This window comes from Anolis sagrei, chromosome 1, assembly GCF_037176765.1.
Source record: "Anolis sagrei isolate rAnoSag1 chromosome 1, rAnoSag1.mat, whole genome shotgun sequence".
NCBI lineage: Eukaryota > Metazoa > Chordata > Lepidosauria > Squamata > Dactyloidae > Anolis > Anolis sagrei.
This window is the reverse complement of record NC_090021.1, coordinates 38,539,177-38,563,799: the sequence shown is the minus strand read 5'-3', so window position 1 is coordinate 38,563,799 and position 24,623 is coordinate 38,539,177. Positions and strand designations below refer to the sequence as shown.

Here is a 24,623-nt window from a genome sequence, read left to right as displayed (position 1 = left end):
CAAGTTACAATGGACGACGATACACCAAGAGAGTAGAATGTCGTTTCCCTACGTGAGTGTGCTGTGAATGCGCACTAATGGTACTTCTGCGCATGCGCAGCTTCGCTCCGGAATCTTCAGTTAAAAATTTAAAAGGGTCGGCGGTTGGCCCCGCGCACGCTCCCCAGTACATTATAAATAGACCGCGGCTGGTCCAACCGCCTCCAGATCTCTTCCGCCGCTAAAGCAGTCAGAAGGAGGAGGCATGACAAACTGCGGGGAGGATGGGCGGGGCCGTGCGAATTCACAGCACATCACTAGGGAAACTACGGTTACAGGTAAGCAACCTCTCATTTTCCCTACGTGAGTGTGCTGTGAATGCGCACTAATGGTATAAGACTAGCGAGCTACCCACCTTGGACGGCGGGAGTCATGCCACCGCAGAAAACAACACTGCACGACCAAAAGCTGCATCCTTCTTGGCCTGTAGATCCAGCTTATAGTGCGACACAAACGTCAGCGGAGTGGACCAGGTGGCAGCGCGACATATGGAATCCAAAGGTACACCCTTCCAGAAAGCAGCTGTTGCAGACACCGCTCTCGTAGAGTGTCCTTTCACACCGACCGGAAGCTCTCGTCCCGATTTGTTGTAGGCCAATTTGATCACAGACACTATCCAGGAAGATAGACGTTGCGATGAAACAGGGAGACCGCAGGCATCTTTCCTGTATTTTACAAACAGTCTTGGCGTTTTCCTCATACTCTTAGTTCTACTGAGATAAAAGGCCACTGCCCGACGTACGTCCAGCAAGTGAAGACCACGTTCCATAGGGGAAGTGGGAGACTGAAAAAAGGCTGGCAAAACAATCTCTTGGGACATGTGGAAACATGACGTCACCTTGGGAAGAAAAGAAATGTCCGTGCGGAGCACGATTTTATCTTTGTGGAACCGGAGGTAGGGTTCATCCGATCTTAAAGCGCAAATCTCACTTACACGCCTGGCTGATGTTATTGCCACCAAAAAGGCGGTCTTCCAAGAAAGGTGCGAAATATCGCATGTGGCTAATGGCTCGTAAGGCGGGCCTTGAAGGGATGAAAGTACAACCTCCAGGCTCCACGAAGGAACAATTGGAGTCACTGCTGGCTTAACATTACCAAACCTCTTAAGGAAAAGCTTGACCAAATATTCAGAAAAGAGGGAAGGCAATCCCTCCTTCCTCCTATACCATGACATGGCCGCCAGGTAACATTTTAGTGATGACAGGGACAAACCCGAATTAGACAAAGAAACTAAAAAATCCAAAATCGCCGAGATTGGGGCATTTACAGGGTCCAGATTTCTCCCCTTCATATACTGGGAGTAGCGTGTCCACTTATATACATACGAGCGCTTTGTAGATGGTTTTTGCGCTGCGTCTAAAATAGCCTTAACCGAGGCAGATAATGTCTCAGAAGGCCCTAACTGTCTGGAACGATTCTCCAGGCAGTCAGCCTTAAAGCATGGGCATCTGGGTAAAGGACTTGCCCGTTCTGTGATGTTAGCAAATCTAACCTGTTTGGAAACCTCCTGTACCTCCCCTTGGACATATCGAGGAGGGCTGAGAACCATGGCTGGCGAGGCCACCATGGCGACACCAGAATACAGTCCCCGTTGTCCCTCCGAATCTTTGAGATGACCTTCGGGAGCAGCGGGAAAGGAGGAAACACATACAGAAATTCGTTGCTCCACTTGCGTAGAAACGCGTCTCCCAGACACCCCCGGGTCAGATCCGCCCTCCTGCGGGCACAATAAAGGGGACACTTTGCGTTTTCCTGTGACGCAAAAAGATCTATTGTTGGGAACCCCCAGATCCTGAAGATCGTATTGAGTTCCCTGTGATTGACAGACCACTCGTGGTTGGACATAGGGGTTCTGCTCAAATTGTCCGCTAGGACATTCTCCTCCCCCGGAAGGTGTACGGCCACTAGGTGTATCTCTCTGGCTATGCACCACTCCCAGATGCGCATTGTTAGACTTGACAGGATCTGTGATCTTGTTCCCCCCTGCTTGTTTATATAATACATTGTCATAGTATTGTCCGTAACCACCTGTACTACTTTGCCTAACAATGCCATCTCGAAAGATTTTAACGCCTTCTCTACGGCGACCAACTCCAGTACATTTATGTGATGTATAGACTCCTCTGGGGTCCAGACACCCTGGGCAGTAAAACCCTCTAAATGTGCGCCCCATCCCTTTAGGGAGGAATCCGTCGTGACCACAGCTGACGGTTCGGGGCCCTGAAAAGGCAAGCCCACAGTTACATTGTCCGACTCTGTCCACCACAACAGAGCACGCCGAACTTTCTCCGGAATGCGGAGCCGCACATGGGGGTTGTCCAGGCCAGGGCGAAAAACGGACAGAAGCCAATTCTGAATGGGCCTTATCCGAAGCCGGGCATAAGGTGTAACGGCAGTCGTAGATGCCATGTGCCCTAGCAGAACTTGGATCTTTTTCGCAGACACTTCCCTTGAACTCAGGGCACACACAACCAAAGACTTGAGGGACGAAAATCGGTCCTTCGGCAGAAAAGCCCTCTGTTGGATTGAATCCAAGATCGCTCCAATAAACTGGATCTTGCGAACAGGTAATAGGTGTGATTTTTCCCTGTTTACCACGAGACCTAAAGACTGGAGAAGAGAAAGAGTTAGGTCTATGTGCAGTTGTAAACGTTCTCGTGAATCTGCCACCAAGAGCCAGTCGTCAATGTATGGATACACCGTAATGCCCTTAGTTCTAAGGTGAGCAGCGATCACCGCCATACATTTAGTGAAAACCCTGGGGGCCGTAGTAAGGCCGAAAGGCAAGACATTAAAACTGTAGGCTCTGTCGCCAACCATAAAGGCGAGGTACTTCCTATGATGTTCTGCCATGGAAATATGAAAATACGCGTCCTTTAAGTCTATGGTTACGAACCAATTATCTTTATTTAGAAGAGGAAGGATCATTGAAGGAGAAACCATTCGAAATTTCTTTGCATCAATATACATGTTCACCCCTCGTAAGTCTAAAATTGGACGTAAACCACCACTTTTCTTAGTTACTAAAAAATAACGAGAAAAGAAACATTTAGCAAACGATGAACTATCAACAGGGGAGATGGCCCCTTTAGCCAGGAGAGTCTCAACTTCTTCCAGCAATGCTGGAGACTCTGGTGTGGCTTTCAAACATCCCAACGGGGGCAACGAAACAAACTCTATTGAATAACCCTCCTCAACTATCTGGAGGACCCACCTATCGGTGGTTATGGCAGCCCAGGCTGAGGCAAAAGGCCGTAGTCTATCCTTATACCAAATTATACTAACACTTGTAATAGAATCAACCATGCCATCCTCGGGGCTGCAGACATCAGAAACATAAGATCCGTCAAAGACGACGCCTCGTATTACTAGCGGCCTTAGTCTTTGATTGATACGGCTGATACCTGGGTTTAGCATAATAATTATGCTTGCGACCAGATTGGAATTTAGATGAATTATTCCGATTACCCTGATTGGCTGTAAACCCATTAAAACCTGCCCTACGATACGAGGGCGGGGTTTGTTGCCACCGAGGCTTTTGGAAGTTACCTGGTTGCCATGGGTACGGGAATTGGTATGGGTATTTGGCAGCGTGTAAAACTTCCCGTGATTGTTTAATTTTTTTCATCCGTTGTTGGGTCAAAAAGACCTTCCTCAGTCATAGGAAGGTCTTCTGCCAACAAACGGCTCTCCTCCGACAGCGAGGAAGTACGCAGCCATGCATGTCGCCGTATGGCCGTGGCAGAGGCAAAAAGCTTGCCCGATGTCTCAGCCATATGTTTGGCGAAGTCCTTCTGTAATCTAGAAAGAATCATAGCCTCGGACTGATAAGCCTTGGGAAGACGTCGGTCTTCAGCTGGCAGGAGGTTGATATAGGGCAGCATATTGTTCCAGAGGAAACTCTGGTATCCGCTGAAATAAGTGGCATAATGCGCCATTCTGGCCAGCAATCCCGCAGCCACATGTATTTTCTTCCCAAGGGAGTCAATCTTTTTGCCCTCCTTATCAGGAGGTGTTATTGAATATTTCTTTGGTCTTTTTGCCCTAGCTGCCTCTGCCACCACCGTATTTGGTAATGTAGGATGGGCAATCCAGGTCGCTAATGATAGATCAACTTTGTAGAGAAGATCGACCCTTCTAGGGACTGCAGGAGCAGCCGACGGGGCAACATCAGGAACTTTAGTCAACTTAAGTAGGTATGGAAGAGTAGGGAGAAGTAAAGATGGCGAACTGTCCTGTTCGTCGGAAGGGTACATCGGGTCATCAACCGTTGAAGCCGGCTTTGGGGCCGGAATGTTCAAAGCAGTTATCATCCTGCTAACTAATTGAGTAAACACAGTAAAGTCCTCTATACGTTTTGTGTTGGTATTCCTATCTTTGTCTGCAGTGGAAGGGTCCACTACTTCTAATGAACAATCAGAATCGTCGTCATCAATTGGAGGTTGGTCATCAGCAATTGAAGGTAACGGGGTATGTCTCTGGTCCCAATAAGCCCCTTGATGACCTTGTTGTACAGGGAGAAGTTCGCGACCTCGAATCCCCTTCCCATTCCGTTTCTTAGATCCATAGTCCACATTACTATATGCATGACAGCAAACATCCCCATGATGTGGGGCAGGAGGTGGACCACAATAAATGAAGCGCCCTTGGGGAGTTATTTCATATACTCCTGGGTGAGGAAGGGGGCGCCCACTGACACTTTGCTCCTCCACTAAGGCTCTTGTTGATGACCTTGCCCTCCGTGCGCGCGCATGCCTGCGCTTCCTCGCAGAGCAGGAGGAATCCGAGCAAGAAGAAGAGGATGAGGAGGAAGAGTCGCTGGAGCTCGACTCCCGGCGCCTCCGCTTCTTATTACCTGAGCGCGAAGGAGCGCGCGCTCGGCGCCGCGCCAGGGTTGCAGCAACAGTCATCCCCGACGTCGAGGGAAGCGTTGCTGTGGACGCCCGTGCAGGCTCCTCCCCAAGGCTAACAGCTGTCACTGTGGGAGGAGCCGGAGCCGAGAGCGTCGGCATCGGGGGCGTCATGCTGTCAATTTGCGCACGCGCGGGGCGTGTCTTAGAGGCCAAGTCTCTTTCAGTTTCATTTTCCTCCTGAGCTCGCACGAGGCGAGCGGAGGTCGGCTCCGGCACTTGCCCAACTGAGCTGCCACGTGGAGGGGTCCCCTTCGCCTTTTCAAGGGGCGAGACCAACTGCGAAGGAGCGGCCTCGGAACCAGTAGTCTTCTGGGGTTTCGCCGAGGCCGCCTTGCCTTGAATAGCCTTCTTTGCCTTAGGCTTTTTCAGGGCCGCATGCAGGATCGTCAAGTCAGGTAAGGATTTTTCTCTTTGTTGTTGGGGTTCAGGAAGAAGGGCCCGTTCGTAAAGGGCAGCTCTTAGACGAATCTCCCTATTTTTGCGAGTCTTCGGGGTGAAGGACTGGCAGATGGGACATTCCTGTGTTAAATGTCCTTCACCCAGGCAAGCGATGCACAGAGAATGTGCATCATTATCAGGGAAGTTGCTCAAGCATGTAGAGCAACGTTTAAAACCTTTAGTATTCGCCATTACGTATTAAGGCTTCAGTGAATGATTGAGAAGAATTCCGAGCTACTGCTATTAGCGCGGATGAAGAGATCTGGGAGGCGGTTGGACCAGCCGCGGTCTATTTATAATGTACTGGGGAGCGTGCGCGGGGCCAACCGCCGACCCTTTTAAATTTTTAACTGAAGATTCCGGAGCGAAGCTGCGCATGCGCAGAAGTACCATTAGTGCGAATTCACAGCACATCACTAGGGAAACTACGGTTACAGGTAAGCAACCTCTCATTTCATAGTTAACTAACAGCAGACCTCTGTGTTTTGTATGACATAGTCCTATAACTCTTGCCAGGGCAGATATAATATCCAGGGCTGTTTCTGCTTTTGAAAGTCTCCAGAAATCCTGTTAGGGTGGGTATATTTGTAAATAAAGGCAAAACATATGTGAAGCAGGAGTTGTAAATGTTGATTCATATATTCTTGTTCTCAGAGATGCAGGAGCAAAAAGCATTTTGGCATTAAGATTAACAGGGAAAAATGTGTACAACGGTAATGCACAGATTTCGCCAGCAGTACTCAATCAGTACTTTAAAAATTTAGTAATCTTAAATGACCTCTGTATAAATGTATCTCATCTATAAATGAGATACTGAATATTTGCTTCAGAAATTATGTTGAAGCAGAGTTTGGGTGGTTATCTTGTAATTCCAAGGCCAAACTATGACTATTTATACTCCGGAAGTGCTGCCTATGTGAACCAGCCCACACTTGTAGGAAAACCTGTATCAAAATGTAAAAAATTCTACTAACCTATGCTGCTGAGTTTCCTCTTCACTTTATGTTTCTAACAAGAGTTACCTAGCTCAGCAAAAAGGCATGCCTGTTTTTGTGGTAGCACTGGGAAACATGGCTCTCCAGATGATATTGGACAACAAGTCCCAGTGGACTTCGTCAAAATATGCAGTGGTGATGCATACTGAGAACTGCAGGGTATCGCATGGCTCCTGGTGGTGCAATGGGTTAAACCCTTGTGCCGACAGGACTGCTGAATGATAGGTCTGCAGTTTGAATCTGGGGAGAGTGGGTTGAGCTCCCTCTGTAAGCTCCAGCTCCCCATACAGGGACATGAGAGAAGCCTCCCGTAAGGATGATAGAACATCAAACATCCAGGCATCTCCTGGGTAATGCCCTTGCAGATGGCCAATTCTCTCACACCAGAAGCGACTTGCAGGTTCCCAAGTCCCTCCTGACATGAAAAAAAACCCTTTACTGTAAAACAGTGATAGATATTGAGAAGGCATCTTGAAAAAAAGTATCTAAGGTTTGGCATGTCAGCACAATGCTCATCTAGATTGCCAATTAAATACAGCTATAAAACTTGGAATTGTTCCTCAGTATAAAGTAACTTCAGCTTGTGTTAGAACTGTGCTGTTAGATCTTGACAGCCTTGTTAACTTACAGAGACAAGATTCATCTGTACTGTTCCAGTTTTCTCAGTGTCCAATTTCTTAAATATCTCTGTGGGAGGGTGAGGGTGGAGAGAGTATAAAGTATGAATAACAAAGCAGACACTTTCAGGACAACAAAGCAGCAATGAAACGATTCACTGTGAGAAATTAGGGAGAAAAATACCACTTTACTATTTTAAAAGTTCTTTAAAATAGAAGAAAAATATTCTGTATATTCTAGCACACAGGGAAGGGAGGTTTAACCCTCCCCCTTCTGCATCCCTCAAAGGTATTCCCTTAAGTAAACACTTCTTCCATCTCAAGAGCTCAGGTTATTAAAAATGTTCCTATATTGCCCACTCAGCAATGCCTTTGAGACAATTTACTAATATAAAGATAACAACCATACATTTGAAACTTCAATTTTTTAGGCTGTTTACCTTTATTGTATGCTGCCTTAGAACTTTTGAAAAGAGTAGGATATTTATTTTATTTTTAATAAATTTATAAAGATAAAATAATGCATTTTACCTACAAGCTTTTGCTTCTCGAAATATATACATATAAGCTACAGTTTATTTTAAGATGGAGGTTTTGATATATATTGATGATTTACTTACTGAACAAGGTTTCTAGCCGAATCAAGCACCGAACAAAATTGTCAAAATCAATGATCAGCTGCTCATCAGCAAAACGAGCCACAATGATTTGGTGCAACTGACAATCCAGCTTAAAGCCTAAAAGCAAATGGAATCTTTCTGAAATACATTTTTGAACACTGCAACTAAAAACACAGCATGGCTTTTCATAAAATGAGAGCTTTTCTTTTCCATTTATTTGGAAGCACTGAATAAAGAAGTAAATGACCAAATAAGCACTCTGTATTGAGCTGGAGATCTTAGTTCAGCATTTCAACTAGTTAGCATTTAATTCAGTATTTTAACTAGTCCCTATAATGTTTGATGAGGACAGTTAGCAGACTTGTGGACTGATCTGCATTTCTTCTTGGGTGGCTCATTGTTTTTTAAAGCCTTTCTTCTATGTGTGAAGATCCATCAACATGTTGAACTAGCAACTGCATACCAATCAGCGGCTCGATGAGAGACTGCAGGACTAATGTACAAATGTGCAGGCGACTATATTGGTCTTTAGTCTAATTATTTACACTCCTTACAGTGAAAATCCCAATTTCCTCCAGCAGAGTATTTGAGCCATCCATGTGGAGATGCTTTAAAGATGGCCAGATGGGCTGTTTAATACACAGTTCCTGTCTAGGCAGACTCACATATAGAAATGCTTGTTTCTTTTTAATGGCCTTACAGGCATCATCCACTTATATGTATGTGCATACACAGAAAGAAGAAAAAAAGTATAATCACAACTTGCATAGGTCTCAAAAGAACCATATTTTGAATGCATGGATAGTATACAATGTGCTATCTATTTTTACTGAACTTCAGGCACTAAAATAGCAACCAATCTACAAAAAAAGTAAATGGGTGAGCAGATGAGCACTGGGGGACATTTTTGGCTTTTCAAAATAGTTTATCTCAATAATGATGATGATGATGATGATGTCACAAGTACCAGTAAAGAATTGGTTGGATCATAAACCTGCAAAAGTAGTGGAAAATGAACACTCAAAAATACTGTGGGACTTTCGAATCCAGACTGACAAATTTTGGAACACAATACACCAGACGTTACAATTGTGGAAAAGAAAAAAGTTTGGATTATTGATGTCACCATACCGGGTGACAGTCGCATTGAGGAAAAACAACAGGAAAAACTCAGCCATTATCAGGACCTCAAATTCAAATTGCAAAGGTTCTGGCATAAACCAGTACAGGTGGTCCCAGTGGTAATCGGCACATTAGGTGCTGTGTCAAAAGATCTCAGCCAGCATTTGGAAACCAACTGACAAAATCATGATCTGTCAACTGCAAAAGGCCACCTTACTTGGATCTGCATGCATCATTCGAAAATAAATCACACAGTCCTAGACGCTTTGGAAGGGTTTGACTTGTGATATTTTGATAAAAAATCCAGCATATAGATCTCGTTTGCTGAAATGTACCTGCTTGTTCTAAAGCTTTCCTCATCTCATAGGCATTCATAGTTCCAGAACTATCAACATCCATCTCCCGATAAATTTTCTGCAGAACAGAAAGCCCAGTTAATAGCCAGATAGCAATGTAGAGAAATATTCCTAGGAAGCAATCTCTGTACTTTACTGAAGAAAAGAAAAAGCCATTAAAAAATTTGAAAATTGCTTTATTTAACATTATTTTTATTGAATTTAAAAAGGTCTTCTGTTTAAAAATTACTTTTGAGAAATATAACTGTGACTTAATGTTGGTCTAACTTAATAGTATGTCCTGTCCATTCATAACCCCACATTGTAATGATCATTGTTAGACCACTTCAAACAGTCCTAAGCACTCAGGATAATCATACAATATTCTGCTTGACATGCTGAGGCAGCGGTTACATCATATTCTTAGTCTCAGAGCAGTTTTAGATAAGGCTTTTTATCACAGAAGTAGTTTGCAGCTGGATTTGCAATGTAAGAGAAAAAAATAGAAAAAACTATTAGAAAAGAAATAGAGGATCAGAGCATGATGACACTACATAGATCCCCAGTAAAATGCCAGTTTGAGTCTCCTTGTGGTGACAACTGGGGGATTGTTATTAATTATTATTAATAATTATTATAATGCAGTGAAATAGGTAGAGGGTGTCACAGTGAAAGCTTTGTCTGAAACCTGAAGTTCATGGTACATTTAAGGAACTTATTTAACTTCATTTGAAGGTGTCCTCTTACCTGGTATTTCTGAATCTTTGTCCAAAGAACATGAAACTCCTTCAGCCCCAGTTTACCACTTCCATCTGTCTGTGTCAGTTAGGGATCCTTCCAGTTCAAGTAGCAAGCCTACATTTTCTAATTCTAATCTAATAATTCAGAAAAGATGAGTTTCAGAAGGAAACTCAAGAAAAAGAGAAAGGGCAGGGACAAGGTGTACGTGAGTGAGGGCAGAAAATCAGGAGTTACGAGTCAAAAAGTAAAAACAAAATTCCCTCATTTGATAAACTGCAGCCAGCAATAACATAGCCTTCTCAGTATCTGCTTCCAGGCTCTGGACCTCCCTTCCCAGAGACATTGGACTGTCAGCTTCCCTATTTTCCTTTTGCAGACAAGTAAAGACTTTTCTGTTTCAACAGGCACTTGATGATGGACTATATTAAGGCTCACCTCACCCAAATAATCTTGCCAGTTGTTGTGCTGGTGTATGTGTGCATTATTAATAATATATATTTTAATGTGGTTTTGATTATTTTATTGTTTAATCTCATTTCAGCTTTTGTATTTTGTGGGTTTTTGATATACTATATCATCCTGAACTGAGAAAAGGTAGGATAGAAAATAACAACAATGTGTAATAAGTAACTGCATTATTCAGGGCTGCCCCCCACCCCAAATATCAACGTAAACTTTCATATGCTGAGCCAAAGCTGTTGTATGTACAACTCAAGTATTATCTGCCTCTATAAACTTTAGAATCATGGAGTTGGAAAGAGAACAAAGGGGGCATCCAGTCCATTCTCTTACCATGCAGGAATACACAAAAGCACCCCTAACTCCACCACAGCCTTGAGCAGCATATTCTACTATCAAAAAGCTCTTACCATCGGGAAGTTCTTCCTAACGTTCAGGTGCAATCTCTTCCTGCAGTTTGAACCCACTGCTCTGTGTTTTAGTCTCCAGAGCAGCAGAAAACAAGCTTGCTCCCTCTTCAATGTGACATCCTTTCAAATATTTAAACATTGATATTATTTCCACTCCACACTGTCTCATCTCCAAGTTAAACATACCAAGTTCCCTAAGCTGCTTCTCATAGGGCTCCTCATGTGAAGAACTGCTTCCGTTCTAGCTCAGTGACATCATTTAATATAAACACCTTTAAACATGGAAATCATGTGCGATTGTCTTGCTTCTTGGCAGAAGTTGGACTGGATGGCCCATTAGGTTTCTACCAACTCTATGATTTTATAATTCTACCACTAACCTATGGTTCCTTCTAACACTAAAAATGAGAGTTAGTTTACTATCCAGTGTTCTCCATTACCTCTTTTTGGTATATCAGAACAGCTGTGGAAGGCTAGGGATCACATTGGTTGCCCAGGACACATGCACCCCTAATTTTGATGAATTTAAGAGGGGAAAATTGCAATTGAGTCCTAGAGGCCTCCGTGGACCAAAAAATGGTCTTGGGGGTCACATGCAGCCCTTGGTCCACATTGAATCCACCCAAAGTGGGTTGATAGAGGGAAGCACATACATGTTGTAAAATAAACTTAATTTATAACCCACCCTATCTCCCAAAAATATGAAAGCCCTTAAGATTTGTTGGAGCAGAGGATATGCTCTAAAGCACCTCACATTTCTTAAGGCCCTTTCAAATCACGGTCTCCCCTTGTCATACTCCAGCCCAGTTTTAACCAATATATATGGCTCATATTGTTTCTTTCTTTGAGTTGTTGGCCTTATTTGTAGAAAACCTTCAGTCAAATAAAACACATGGAAGGATACATCTAATAGATCAACCATGATTTTACATGTTTCAATGCTGAAGCCATCAGATTTAATGTCTTGGCCTGCAAAGAAAAACAGCAGCAAATTTGAAATATGGTAACTGCTTATATGTTGCCTTAAAAACTTCTAGATGGCTAATGTAACATAATAAAATAATGATAAATAAATATCAGAAGAAATTGACATCTACTGCAAGCCCAGGTATACACGACGTGAAAACTCAGCCAAGTAGATACTGAAATAAATTATAGGCATTTTTTTTAATGGAAGGTGGACAATAGGCATCGTGTTTCAATTTCCTGCCTCTAGAGCTCACCAAAGCATCACATCAATCCCTCAATAACACTCCCTCCCTGAAAAAGTTGACCCACTCTGAGTTTTGAGAAGCCTTTAAAAAAATTTTAAGATTGCAATTGCAATTGAGCCCTAGAGGCCTCCGTGGTACAGGGAGGTGGGATGATGGCACTTCGTTAAAATAACTGTTATTCCTGGTGGCAATTCTTTCTTCTCATTTAATTTGTTCCAGAGCAGATAAGATCCAAAAGGAAACCTTGGGGCTGGAAAAATGGTCACAGGGACAAAGGTGACCCACAGTTTTGAGCATTCCTATCCATCTTCCAGAATATTAGATTTAGAAAGGCTGAGCTCCATTACACATTTTACATTACACATCACCATCGATAGAGATAGACAGCTGAAGTGAGAGGCCATTAATCTTGGCTGACATGCTGGTATCAGTTCTTTTGTACATTTATTTCTTTGGTCCAGAGCAGAAGCTCTTTGAACTGCTTCAAATCTTCCACAAACAGGAGAAGTACATTTTGAGAGTGAGTTTTTAAAACAGTGAATTCCAAACTCTAGACTTTCAAGTGTTTTGGATTTCAACTTCCAGAAGCCTCCTTTTGGGAGCTGAAGTCCAGAACAGTTGAAAATCAGAGTTTGGAAAACATTGTTTGAAGGAATAAATCAATTAGAACCTTACCATATTAAAAGTTCTCAAGCATGACAGATGTATAGGTTCTGTAGTACCCATGATCCTCTGGTGAACATGGGGAAATCCAAACATTTGCCTTTTTCCCTACAATAATGCAACACCTAATTTGGATCACAGGAAAATGACCCAAATGACAAGATGTCCACAGTCAAATTATGATGGCATTATGTGAATGTGGATCATCTTAGCTAGGTGAAATGTACACTTGGTTGTTATAAGGCCTTGTACTAACACTAGGCTTTAATTTTGCAGGGGACTCTCACTGTAAAATTACTAGTGAGGTAAGGCAGTCTCAGTTATTCAAGGAGATAGGACTTTAGGAGGAGGAAGGAAGTGCTTACGTTTTGCCATCACTTTTTTCAGAATATTACACAGTTCAAAGGCTGAGATCTCAGCATCCTAAGGAAGATAAAGACGGCACAATATCAGTTGGCTTGAAAGAACATATCTCAACTTTAATCATAACAGGAATGTTTTCATGCCAAGTACAAACCTAGATTCCATTTAGAGCAGATGCATTTCGTATATTCATAAACGCCACCCTACGGAAAACAACTCACCACTCCAGCTAATTGTCCAAATAGTTTCTTAAAACTGGGTTCAATTTCATCTTCAGTGACTTCTTTCTAGCGAAGAATATGAATGGAAGAAGAAAAAGATCAAAATAAGCACTGACCTAGTAATTGATAACATATTTAAACAAATATTTCTTTTTCCATGACTAAATTAAACTCCCCCCCCCCCCCCCTTTGGCTAGGGATCTCTTGCTGTGATGGATTAAAATTTAATTTTCATTCTCAATGGCTGGTTTGAATTCTGTTCAGATTGAATCATTCATAAGCCCTTCAGTGAATCTCAGATTGCTCCATTCATTCTGCAGTGTTAAGATTACAAACAGTTCAAGAAATTATTCTTCTGTTTGCTATGAATTACGGAAAAGTCTTTCAATCTGATCCAATGGTGAGGCAAGTATTATAAGTAATAATAAAACCACCAAGACATGGTTCAGAAGTTAAGCTCAGTATCCAAATAAAGAAGGGGTGAAGCCATAATTGTGATAAGATTTATGATGAGTACCCTTAAGTCACTGATGTTGGAGGCTAATGTAAATTATAGTTAATGCAAATCAATACACCGTATATACTCCAGTATAAGCCAACCTGAATATAAGCTGATGCAACTTATTTTACCACAAAAAAACCTGGGAAACCGTATTGACTTGAGTATAAGCCGAGGTGGGAAATGCAGCAGCTACTGATAAATTTCAAAATAAAAATAGATACCAATAAAATTGCATTAACTGAGGCATCAGTAGGTTAAAATGTATCATAATACATAGAGTAAAATAATAATGTAATAAAATAATAATAATAACCCAGGAAAATAATAAATAACTTTGACTCTAGTAGAAGCCAAGGGGGGCTTTTTCAGCTTAAAAAAGGGGTTGAAAACTCAGTGTATACTCAAGTATATACAGTATTTCAATATTTCCATCCCACCCCCCAAAAGGAGCACAAATGCAGGAATACTCATTTAAACATACCTCTTCAATGTTGGCCTCAATTTCATCATCAACAATCCTAAAAATAAACACAGAGTGTTAAAATCAGTGTGTGAGAGAATAGGGAAAGGATTAGATCAACATCACATCTTTTATCAGGGAGAAAGAAAATTCTCTATTAGAAAGATCAGTGTGCTGTAATATGCATAGATCTTTCCCCTTGCAATGAGAATGCCTTATAGAGCATGGTCCTCAACCTGTGGATATCCAGATGTTTTGGCCTTCAACTAACAGCTGGTAAACTGGCTGGGATTTCTGGGAGTTGTGGGCCAAAACACTTGGGGACCCACAGATTGAGAACTGCCTTAGAGGAATACAGCTAAGCTGGATGTTCTGTGGGTCTGTGAGCTAATGGGGGCCACCAGGTGTTGGCCCTCATCCTCTCTTCACATGCTCTGTCAGAGCTGTACGTTTTGCAAGGCCCTTCATCTGGAAGTCTTCTTCTTCTCCCCCCCAACTCCCCCGGTTCCAAGACAGATAATGTTCCTTGTTCCTTGAAGGAACCTTCAGTAGGTTAGCTGCTTCCGTTTTTGGCCTTGAGAGAAGGTCTAAGGAACGAGGAAGGGATACTGCTGTTTGCTCTTTGGACACCTTTTCGCCTGTCAATAGTCCCCACATTCTCCAAATCAGAAGGATTCCTCAACTCTCCAGAACAGACTTAAACCTGCCATATAATCCAGGTTATCAAAGCAGATAATCCACATTATCTGCTTTGAATTATGTGAGTCTACACTGCCATATATTCCAGTCCAGAGCAGATAATCTGGATTTTATATGGCAACGAAGAAGGGGCCTTAGAAGGGATGAGGAGGAGAAAGCCAAAGGAGGAAGATTACGCCCTTCTCATTCCACTGAAGACAATCATTGTATTAGTGCGAGGGATTAATTCAATACCACCCACAGGTGATAAATTAAATCCAATTTATTTCTTTTTTTGTGGTGGTGGTGGGGGGGGGGGGGGGAGGGAATCATCTGTTGATTTGTAACTCAGACATCTGTTATGCTGAAATGGCCTAGTGCACAATACTTATTCTAGTTCAACTTCAATAGGTTGAATTGTATGTCAATAAAACTGTGAAATCCTTAATACTCAAATTTTCCCTGATTTGATATAAGAGATAAAGCAGGTACAGAGGGAATATTCATCATAATTTCTTGGTTGCAAAATGAGTTTCCAGATAATTAGGAAACCCAATTAGAAAAAAGAAAAAAATGAGAATTTTCACCCAAAATTCACAGCTAGAGTCAGACAATTTTGTGCAGAAATACATGTCGTTTTTACTTGCACAACAACTGTGGAGGTTTGCACAAACAAATACAATTTTAGGCAGTTATGTGCATGTTTGTGGTGCAGCTTTGCTCATTAAAGTCTTACATGTTTGTCTTGCAAAACAGCAATCTTACACAATAAACTCCTTGCACATATTTTTGCACAAAAAATTACAATCTTGCACAAAAATAGACAAGTGGTTTTGTTATGCCAGGTTCCTGTTTTTTCATTGTACAATATTACCGGGTCTTTTGCATAATCTTCCACACAAACACATATATGTGGCTATCTAGAAACCGTTTTTGTCCTAAATCCCACAATTCTCATGTAAAACAAACAAAGAAAATGATCACATGTATTTCTGTGCAAAATAATTTCCCCAAACACTTCTGTGCCCCAGCTTGGAAAAAAAGTATAATTTAGAAAAGTAATTTTGGAGCGGCAATTCCCAGAAACTCTCAACCAGAATTACTACTACTACTACTACTACTGTAGTTGTATTTATGTATATCCTATATTTTTCCTAATCTGGAGCTCAAGGTGGCTAAGAAAAGTTAAAACATATACAGCTAAAATGTACATAATACAAAAGTTAAAAACATAACTAAACTAGCAATAAAACGAAAAGTACTGTAAAGCATGACCATTAGAAAGAACAATTAATATATACAACATAGCACATAAACAGTCCCTTTGCTCCTGACCAAAAGAACAGACACAACGCATGCTAGTTATTCATGCTAGCACCTCAAAGAGATTTTTCTAAGTTCTGGAACGCACTCCTGAAATTGCAGAAACAGCCTCCATTCCTTTCAATCTTTATCAATAAAGCAGAAGGTCTCCAAATAGATGGAACAAGTTCCCTAAGACAATATGGTCTCCCCAGTACTTTCACAGTGAGCTGGAGAGGGGATGAATCAGAAACGTACTGTGAATCCGCACTCTTTTCAGAGAAGACTCGGAGGCAGAAATCCCCATTCTTGTTGGGTTCGAATGTTGATGGCACAATAATATACTCCCCTGAGGGAAGCTTGAAGCGATTCAACACTTCTCGGAGGTTGATGAAGGTGTTTGATCGTTCTTTTGCTCGGTTTGTCAGAAAGAAATTTTTGCTCAGATGGACGCTGGTTTGGCCTGAAGACTTCACAGGAAAAACAACAACAGTTTGAAAAGAACTTAAAGTCAGAATGAGCTCTGGAGAAGGCTCCTATAACTTTTATGGATGTATAATAGAGGGAAATTCAGCTTATTTAGTTAATCAAAGGAACGCTCTCTAGATTTACTCTGGCAACAGCAGTCTGAATGGTGACTAACAGTATTTAATATTAGTATCTGTAACGAGTTGTGAATACACAATTTTTACACAGATGGAAAAAATTGCAGCACGAAGTATACCAGTATACATAGAACTATTCTTCATCTCAGTTATATCACCAAATTAACTTCTTTTTATCTTTTAGCTGAATTTTAATTTATTGCAAAATACACTGGGTTGCATGCTAGGGTAGTAGCAGGATATAAATAAAATAAACGAGTAAATATATACAGTGACTCCTAAACCTGCAGTCATAATAACAAGTAGTCAAGTACTAGAACTGAGGAAATGGCTTAGTTATGCCAAAGAATGATACAGAACGTATTTTATTTTCAAGCAGGCAAAGCACTCTTTTTCCCTTCTAGATATTTGATCTTCTTTTATGTCAAGTAATAATAATAATAATAATAATAATAATAACAACAACAACTTTATTTTTATACCCCACTACCATCTCCCCAAGGGGACTTGGGGTGACTTACTAAGGGACAAGCCCAAAAATTACAGATAAAAACAGAGACACATTAAAATCAATCAAATAAAAAAAATAAAAACACAACACAATCACACACATCATAATAAAACAATATGGCTGAGATAAAAGTCAAAGCTGAGTTCAGGCTCAATAAGTGCAATAATTCCTAAAAGGAGCCAATGGAAAGTGCGGACAACAAATGAACAGGGACTAGGGGATACCCTTAGCAAAAATATATCGAGGTAACAGATAGGAGGGTCCAAAATAAAGTGCAGGACTTAGAGTAGGGTCAAGTAAGCAATGGTTGTGATAAGTATAATTTGTTTGAGGTTTTTAATGATGGATTTGTAATTTCTGATGGATTTTTTGGATTTCGAGCAACAAAAAACTGTCTAGTCTCTTGAACATTGTGGATGCATGTTTGTATTTGCCCTGTTAATAAACATTACACCATTTTAGAAATTATTCTGTTTCATTGGAAGGGTTAACTAACTTGCTTTCTTAAATAATTTTAATGACATTTATATTAATTTAAAGCAGTGGTTCCCAACCTGTGGTCCGTGGACCACCGGTGATCCGCAAGAACTAAAATATGGTCTGCGGCCTCACCACAACTACATCATTGCAATGAGAGTGACTCGCAAAACCTTCTTATAGTCTTGAGGCTTATTAAATACGGTTTTCTGTGGCCGAACAGATGACGACTACTGGATGACATATGTTCTGTCTCAGAAACTAGAACTGATGTGGTCTATCCCATGCAATTTTCTCAATTAACCAAACTGAATCTAAAGTTTACCAAAAACTGATTCATAACTCTTTTGGTATTAATGCTGGAGAATGGTTCCTGGTCAAATGTCCCTATGGTTTTTGATCAGTCATCCAATACTTGTATTCAAAATACAATTCAGTGTTCTTTCTCGAACAGTAGTGTTGAACTTCCTTAATTGGACTGCTTTTAATCTCTCATGTAGACAATTATTTTTACAGGACTTAGATATAGTGGAAGACAATGTTTTCATGATAAAAACTACATACAATTATGAAATGTCAGCAGACTGTAGACTTTTAAATAATGTTTGGAAAATCATCTTTGGAACATTCTGAAGCTGGAAATGCATGTGCCATTCTACATCAAAGACACATTACATACCTGTGGAGGTACCTGTGGGAAAGGGAAGAGAAAGAAATTAGGCACTCCTTAGTTACAACATTCAACAGTGATACAAACTGCCACTCATTCACAGCTTCAGTTTAATTCGAGAGCACAATCACTGGCCTTTGGCCTTGTTAAACCAGCAGAAATATTCCAGATGAAAGTGTCCTTCACTTTGGATCTGTATACCCAGACTGGTAAATCTGACAAGTGTGCAAACGCCATTGCAAAATGGCAGCTATGGGAAACAAACCTAGCAGAGGACAAATGCTGGCATTGAGTCCCAAATATAGGCTTCATAATTAGCATCATGCAGAAAACAGCAAAAAAAACCTATTTTATGGAAGAGAAATAAGAGAAACTAAAGAATATATAAAGGAGGCAAAAATCTAAATATTTATTTATTTATTTTATTGACCTCCCTTATAGCCCACCTTTTCAAGCCCGAAAGGAACTCAGGGCGGCCTTACAAAGGCAACAATATGATGCTACATGTACACATATCATCATTAAATAAACAACACATTAAACATTAAAAACCAGCCAGTTAAAACATTACATTAAACAACCATTTAAAATCACATAATCCAAGTCATCATCCAGGGCCAGTCCGAGGCATCAATGTTAATTCATAGTCTCTTATTGCACTGCTCCCTTTACTGACCAAAGGCCTGATCCCAAAGCCAAGTTTTTACTTTTACTGAAGGCCAGGAGGAAGGGAGGCAATCTAATTTCACTGAGGAAGGAGTTCCATAGAGGAGGTGGCACAACCGAGAAGGCCTTGTCTCTCATTCCCACTAGTTGCATTTGTGAGGGGTGGGTGGGACTGAGAGCAGGGCCTCCCCTGACGATCTTAGCCTCCGAGGTAGATCACAGAAGGAGATACGTTCAGACAGGTAAGCTGTGCCGGAACCGTAAGTACAAGTTGATGGGCAATAGCTCTCAACTCAGAACCACATTTTCATTTGTGTCAGGTTTCCTACTCCAACAGAAAAACCCTTCCCCCCAAATAATATTCAAATAAATTAATTTGAAATGAATTCATTTCTCCAAATTCAGGTGACCACTCCTTCAGTAAATTCATCTTTTGTTTCTGCTAACCACACCTACCTCTCACTTGAACCCATCCCTCAAATCTCTCCAAATAAATGTTTGGCAGTGAATTCCTTAATCTCTTCCCTTAGTAAGCCAAAATTCATTGTTGGCAAATACACCCCCTTCATTCTGTCTCTCTCAGTGGCTCACTTTATCCCTAGATCATTGTCAACATTTGTATTCCAGGCTGGCTGAGTGAACTGCAAAGCAGAACTCTGACTGAGATAACAGTCGCAAGGGGCACTTCTCGGTCCATAATCTGGTTTTATGCCATCTCCAAGATGAAAATTCTGCATAGAAATTATAATGATGGGCTTGCAATAGACCAGATATGCCAATCACTCAGAAATGGTCTGAAACCATGTACAGCTTCTGTTTAATTAAGGAAATATGAAAATTCTGTCTGTTGTACTTAACTTATAAATGGCAGGCATACATTTTAGGAGATGCAAATTCATAGTAAGGGGGTGGGAATTGCTTTATGTTTTGTCCCTCTCTTACTCAAGTTGTTGGCGAAGAGACTAATGATCTCCTGAGTTGGCTTTATTCTTAAGAAGGGCAGCCCTTCACACCATGCCTTAGTAGGTAAAGCAGAAGACAGGAAAAGCAAGCTTGCCTCATAGATGGCAAAGCCAATGGTATGCATATCCTCTCCCATTTTCCGTTGCTTCCGGCGGTGTTTCTGAATCAGTCCAACCAGAAAGGTGCAGCCCTTCTCAGGATCATCTGGATCTTCATCTTCTTCCTCAAGTTTAATCAAATATTGTGGATTCATCCAAAATGAATCTGTCATAAAGGAAAGCAAACTACCATGTGTTTACAGTGATTCAACTCCCCCTGAGGACTGTAAGTAATCCTAGTTTGCAAAATTACAATCCTTCCATTTGAGATTGAGCTGCCCACAGGCTCACCTATATGTTTGCAATAAGCTCATAATCGTTTTTACCCAGCAGTTGAGAGGTTCTGAAGTGAAGGTAAAGTTATAAATGTTACTAGCTGTAAAGGGAGTTACTGGATTCCCCACAATCAGTGCTCATTCTTGACAGGAATTTAAATTATAGGTCTAAAAAGGACCCTAGTATCAAAACACCTGGTGCTTCCCATCAAAATGGGTCAGCAACTGGAAACTCCTGACCAAATCTAGTTTGGCCTGACTAACCAACCACTTAGCAACCAAAAGTTTTCTGCTTTTGTTTTGACTATATAACCAGAAGGTTAGTAAGGAATGAAAGGCATCAGATAAAACATTAGTTATATGAAGGGGCTTAAAAGAGACTGATTTGATATTAGGAGGATTAGCCATTTTCTTTAGAAGGAGCAAAGTGTCCTTCCAGCAAGTCCAGTGATCAAGGAGAGCCAGAGTGATAGAGTTCTTCAACTAGCATTGCCTTCCCTGATTTCCCTGTTAAGGTAAGCAAAAATCTTCAGTGGTGTGGTGGAATTTTTCCCCTCACACAGGACATACCACTATGAAATATTATTATTGTCAGGCAAAGTATGTGGAGAGGCTGCTAAAACCATTTAGTTAAAAAAAAAACATATGTTCCCAGTGTAAATTAAACTGGCTTGCTAATATAGGTGAATACATCTTTCCTGTATATTTAGATTCTCCTTGGCAGCATAGCTGTCCTAACAATCAGCTCTTGAAGTTGCAAATTTACCACTAGTCCATTGTTCAGGTCTATTAGCATTACTAAATCCAAATTTGGTGTAAGGATTAGCCCATAAACCACAGTGACTGCCATTGTTATGAATCAAAACACTAATATGCACATCTTTACAAACAGACTCATAAGCACTTGATTCTTAAGTGTGGTGTCATAGTAAAATATCAAGCTCTAGATAACTCTGCCAACTGTTTAGAAGATGCCAAGGAAAAGCCATCTCTGCAAATGCAGGTGCTGAAAAGTGACTCACCAGGATAATTTCTGCATCCACCAGCAGTGGATCCTTTTCTCCAGTTCCCATCCATCAAATTGAGGCTCCATTTCTTGTAGTTGTCATTGGTCAGGGTGTCTGGAGTCAAGTTACAGATCTCAAGGCGTGAGTAATGTCTCAGAAAATCATCAAATGACATCCTATAAAGTAAGGCCACAAAAATGATATTTAGGAAGACTTTGAGATGACTTTTTCCACTGGATTCCAATAGCAATTCAACTATGGGTGGAAAATTTGCCACACTGGCACCCCTAACTCACTGGAAGCTGCATCTGGACCACTATCAAAATTCAGTGGCAACCTGCACTTTAAAACAGGCTTCTAATTTTGAACAAAGCACACAGAGAACGTTGAAACTGTTTGTACTTCTAAAGAGGCTTCTAATCAGCCTTAGAAATGGTGCTTTCATCTTGTGGGATAACATCTTGTTATCTGTGGCCCAAGGGCCATGTGGAAGAAAAGGCTGGGATGCTATATTTGGTTCAAAAGACACATGTTATTGATTTAAACCAAGAGCAACCTATGAGTCATTACGTTTGCAAGATGCATCAGCATGTTGTGCCATTAGCTGCAAATATGCTCTTAGCAAAGCAAAGGTTTTACTTCCCCATATCACTTACGCTGATATACTTTTTACTGAGGTATGGTTGTTCTTTTGATCCACCATTGAGCAAGTTCCTCCAAAGGTCTATCCAATTCTGCACTTACTTTTAACAGAAATGATTCTAGATACCCATATTACAGATTGATACCCAGATGTATGCCTGACATTTACGTATTAGAGAGGAAACAGTAAGGTGGGCCTCCTTTTTTGATAAGCCCTCCTTACCAAAATTCTCCATCTTCATGTTTCTTGGTTAGTCTGTCTCTCACTTCAGGATCGACATTACTCCAGCTTGGGCAACTAAAAATATAAAAATTATATAAAGTTAAGAGTTAGAGTAATAAAACGCCTTAAAGTTACTGGAATATTTTGCAAGGCCTAATAAATGACTAGACAACGATGGCCACAATTTAGAAGAATGCTAGAACAGTGATTCTCAACCTGTGGGTCTCCAAATGTTTTGGCCTTCAACTCCTAGAAATCCTAACAACTGATAAACTGGTTGGGATTTCTGGGAGCTGTAGGCCAAAATACCGGGGGGCACACAGGTTGAGAACCACTGCTCTAGAAGCTAAGTGAGAAGTATTCTGCAAAATGACAATGCTTTGCAATTTCTCCTCTTTGCACTGTGATGGATACCAGTGAATTACACTCAATTAATTAGGGTAATGGTTTGGGAAATGAAAACATGTCAGCACACAGATAAGAATAAAATAAGGACTGTGTTTAGCACGATTATCCTAGAAGGATATTAATAGAAATGTGAAAAACAGCATAGAACTACACAGTATAAATATGTGAGAGGGAGCCACGGGGAGGAGGGAGCAAGCTTGTTTACTGCTTCCATGGAGATTAGGACAAGGAACAATGGCTTCAAACTACAAGAAAGGAGATTCCATCTGAACATGAGGAAGAACTTCCTCACTGTGCCTGGAGTGTGGTGGAGACTCCTTCTTTGGGAGCTTTTAAACAGAGGCTGGATGGCCATCTGTCAGGGGTGATTTGAATGCAATATTCCTGCTTCTTGGCAGGGGGTTGGACTGGATGGCCCATGAGGTCTCTTCCAACTCTTTGATTCTATGATTCTAGTTCGGAGTAGTGCCTCGGAAACTGACCAAGTGGGATTAGAGAACAAAATCCAAACCAACATGTTGTCATGCATCGTGGCAATCTAGTATATATGGCACTGGAAAAAAAAAGAAAAATTACAGGTGCTATAATAGGAGGAAGGAAAACTTTTTTGTTCATGGCATTTTCTTAGAGCAGAGCGAAGATCAATAGGTTGCAATTACAAGTCAAAAGGCAAGAAAAGCTTCTTAGTGGAAATGATAGACATGCATAGAAAAATTGTGGCTGATATTTCTTGGGTGTCTTCAAAGAAGATAAAAAGATGTGTGTGAGAGAGAATAGTCTGCATTTATGGAGAGGGTTTGACTTTTTAGGTTTTGAATAATTTACTATTGCATTCCATTATAATGAGAAGTTCAAGGCAGGGTAAGGTGCTGTGTCATGAGTCTGGTTTCTGGAGTCCTGGTTCTAATTCAAATCAACCATGATATTCATTAGGAACTCACAAGAAGTCACTATTGGTCACCCTAAACTCCTTTATTGGATTGAACTATGTGAATGTACTTATGCCCCTTTCATACACAATGTACATATGCCCCTTTCATACACGATGAAGTACATTCTCACACACAGTCTGCTCAATAAATGAGCAGACTGTGTGTGAGAATAGCAATAGAAGCACAGAGTCTGTATGTGATGGAGTGACAAGCCAAGATGCCTAAAGTCAAGATGAAAAGGTACCCTTATGAGTGGTGGAGGGACCTTTTGGAATATATTATTACTAGCTGGGAATCAGAAAGGAGACATATTAAAATGGGCAAGAGCTGGTTTTTGTACATATTAGGAATGTCCCATTCCTAATATCTGATTTAGGTTTATCTATTCTGACACAGACTGGCTTGTTTGCCCAATGTAGAGCGCTGAAGGACATTATTGACAGAGGATGGCACAAATCACATTAGAGGATGAGCATGTAAAAATACCTTTAATAATTTGGGTGATATGATGGCATTTACTAAGTAGATGTGTGGGTATAACTGTAATACATGTTTATGGTAAGCTCTTCCCCATCCATAATGTATGTCCTCCTGTAAGTAAGTAATTGTTTGAGACCGACAGTCTCTCTGGAGGTAAGTAAAGACCTCTTCAGAGGGAAGCATTATTGTCCAGAATAGGTTGCAGCTCACTGATGATATATTTGACTGGTTTCAACTGGAAGCTGCATGTGACCATTATTGGGGTCTTCCATTTGTTGGATACCAAAATACCATTCTTACATTTATTGGAGGAAGGATAAAATAAACAAACTTATAGCTTCAATAAAATATTTGCTTTCTCATGGGATAACTTTTAAGGCAGAGAAACCATAGAATCATAGAATCAAAGAGTTGGAAGAGACCTCATGGGCCATCCAGTCCAACCCCCTGCCAAGAAGCAGGAATATTGCATTCAAATCACCCCTGACAGATCGCCATCCAGCCTCTGTTTAAAAGCTTCCAAAGAAGGAGCCTCCACCACACTCCGGGGCAGAGAGTTCCACTGCTGAACAGC

General features: G+C 41.0%; 1 protein-coding gene across 1 annotated transcript in view; it reads right to left on the bottom strand.

The window, feature by feature from the left end:
• The window catches only part of LOC132761385 (calpain-2 catalytic subunit), a 56,852-nt gene that overhangs the window by 1,540 nt on the left and 30,689 nt on the right, over nucleotides 1-24,623 (bottom strand). Inside the window, exons 8-20 of the mRNA XM_060754201.2 lie at nucleotides 22,230-22,304; nucleotides 21,380-21,540; nucleotides 20,079-20,248; nucleotides 18,365-18,376; nucleotides 16,351-16,562; nucleotides 14,134-14,170; nucleotides 13,151-13,216; nucleotides 12,932-12,989; nucleotides 11,594-11,658; nucleotides 9,827-9,895; nucleotides 9,080-9,158; nucleotides 7,623-7,739; nucleotides 7,014-7,072 (exon numbers count right to left, since the gene is read on the bottom strand). Of these exons, the coding sequence (XP_060610184.2) occupies nucleotides 7,014-7,072; nucleotides 7,623-7,739; nucleotides 9,080-9,158; nucleotides 9,827-9,895; nucleotides 11,594-11,658; nucleotides 12,932-12,989; nucleotides 13,151-13,216; nucleotides 14,134-14,170; nucleotides 16,351-16,562; nucleotides 18,365-18,376; nucleotides 20,079-20,248; nucleotides 21,380-21,540; nucleotides 22,230-22,304 (1,180 nt within the window). The remainder of the gene's footprint in view (nucleotides 1-7,013; nucleotides 7,073-7,622; nucleotides 7,740-9,079; nucleotides 9,159-9,826; nucleotides 9,896-11,593; nucleotides 11,659-12,931; nucleotides 12,990-13,150; nucleotides 13,217-14,133; nucleotides 14,171-16,350; nucleotides 16,563-18,364; nucleotides 18,377-20,078; nucleotides 20,249-21,379; nucleotides 21,541-22,229; nucleotides 22,305-24,623) is intronic.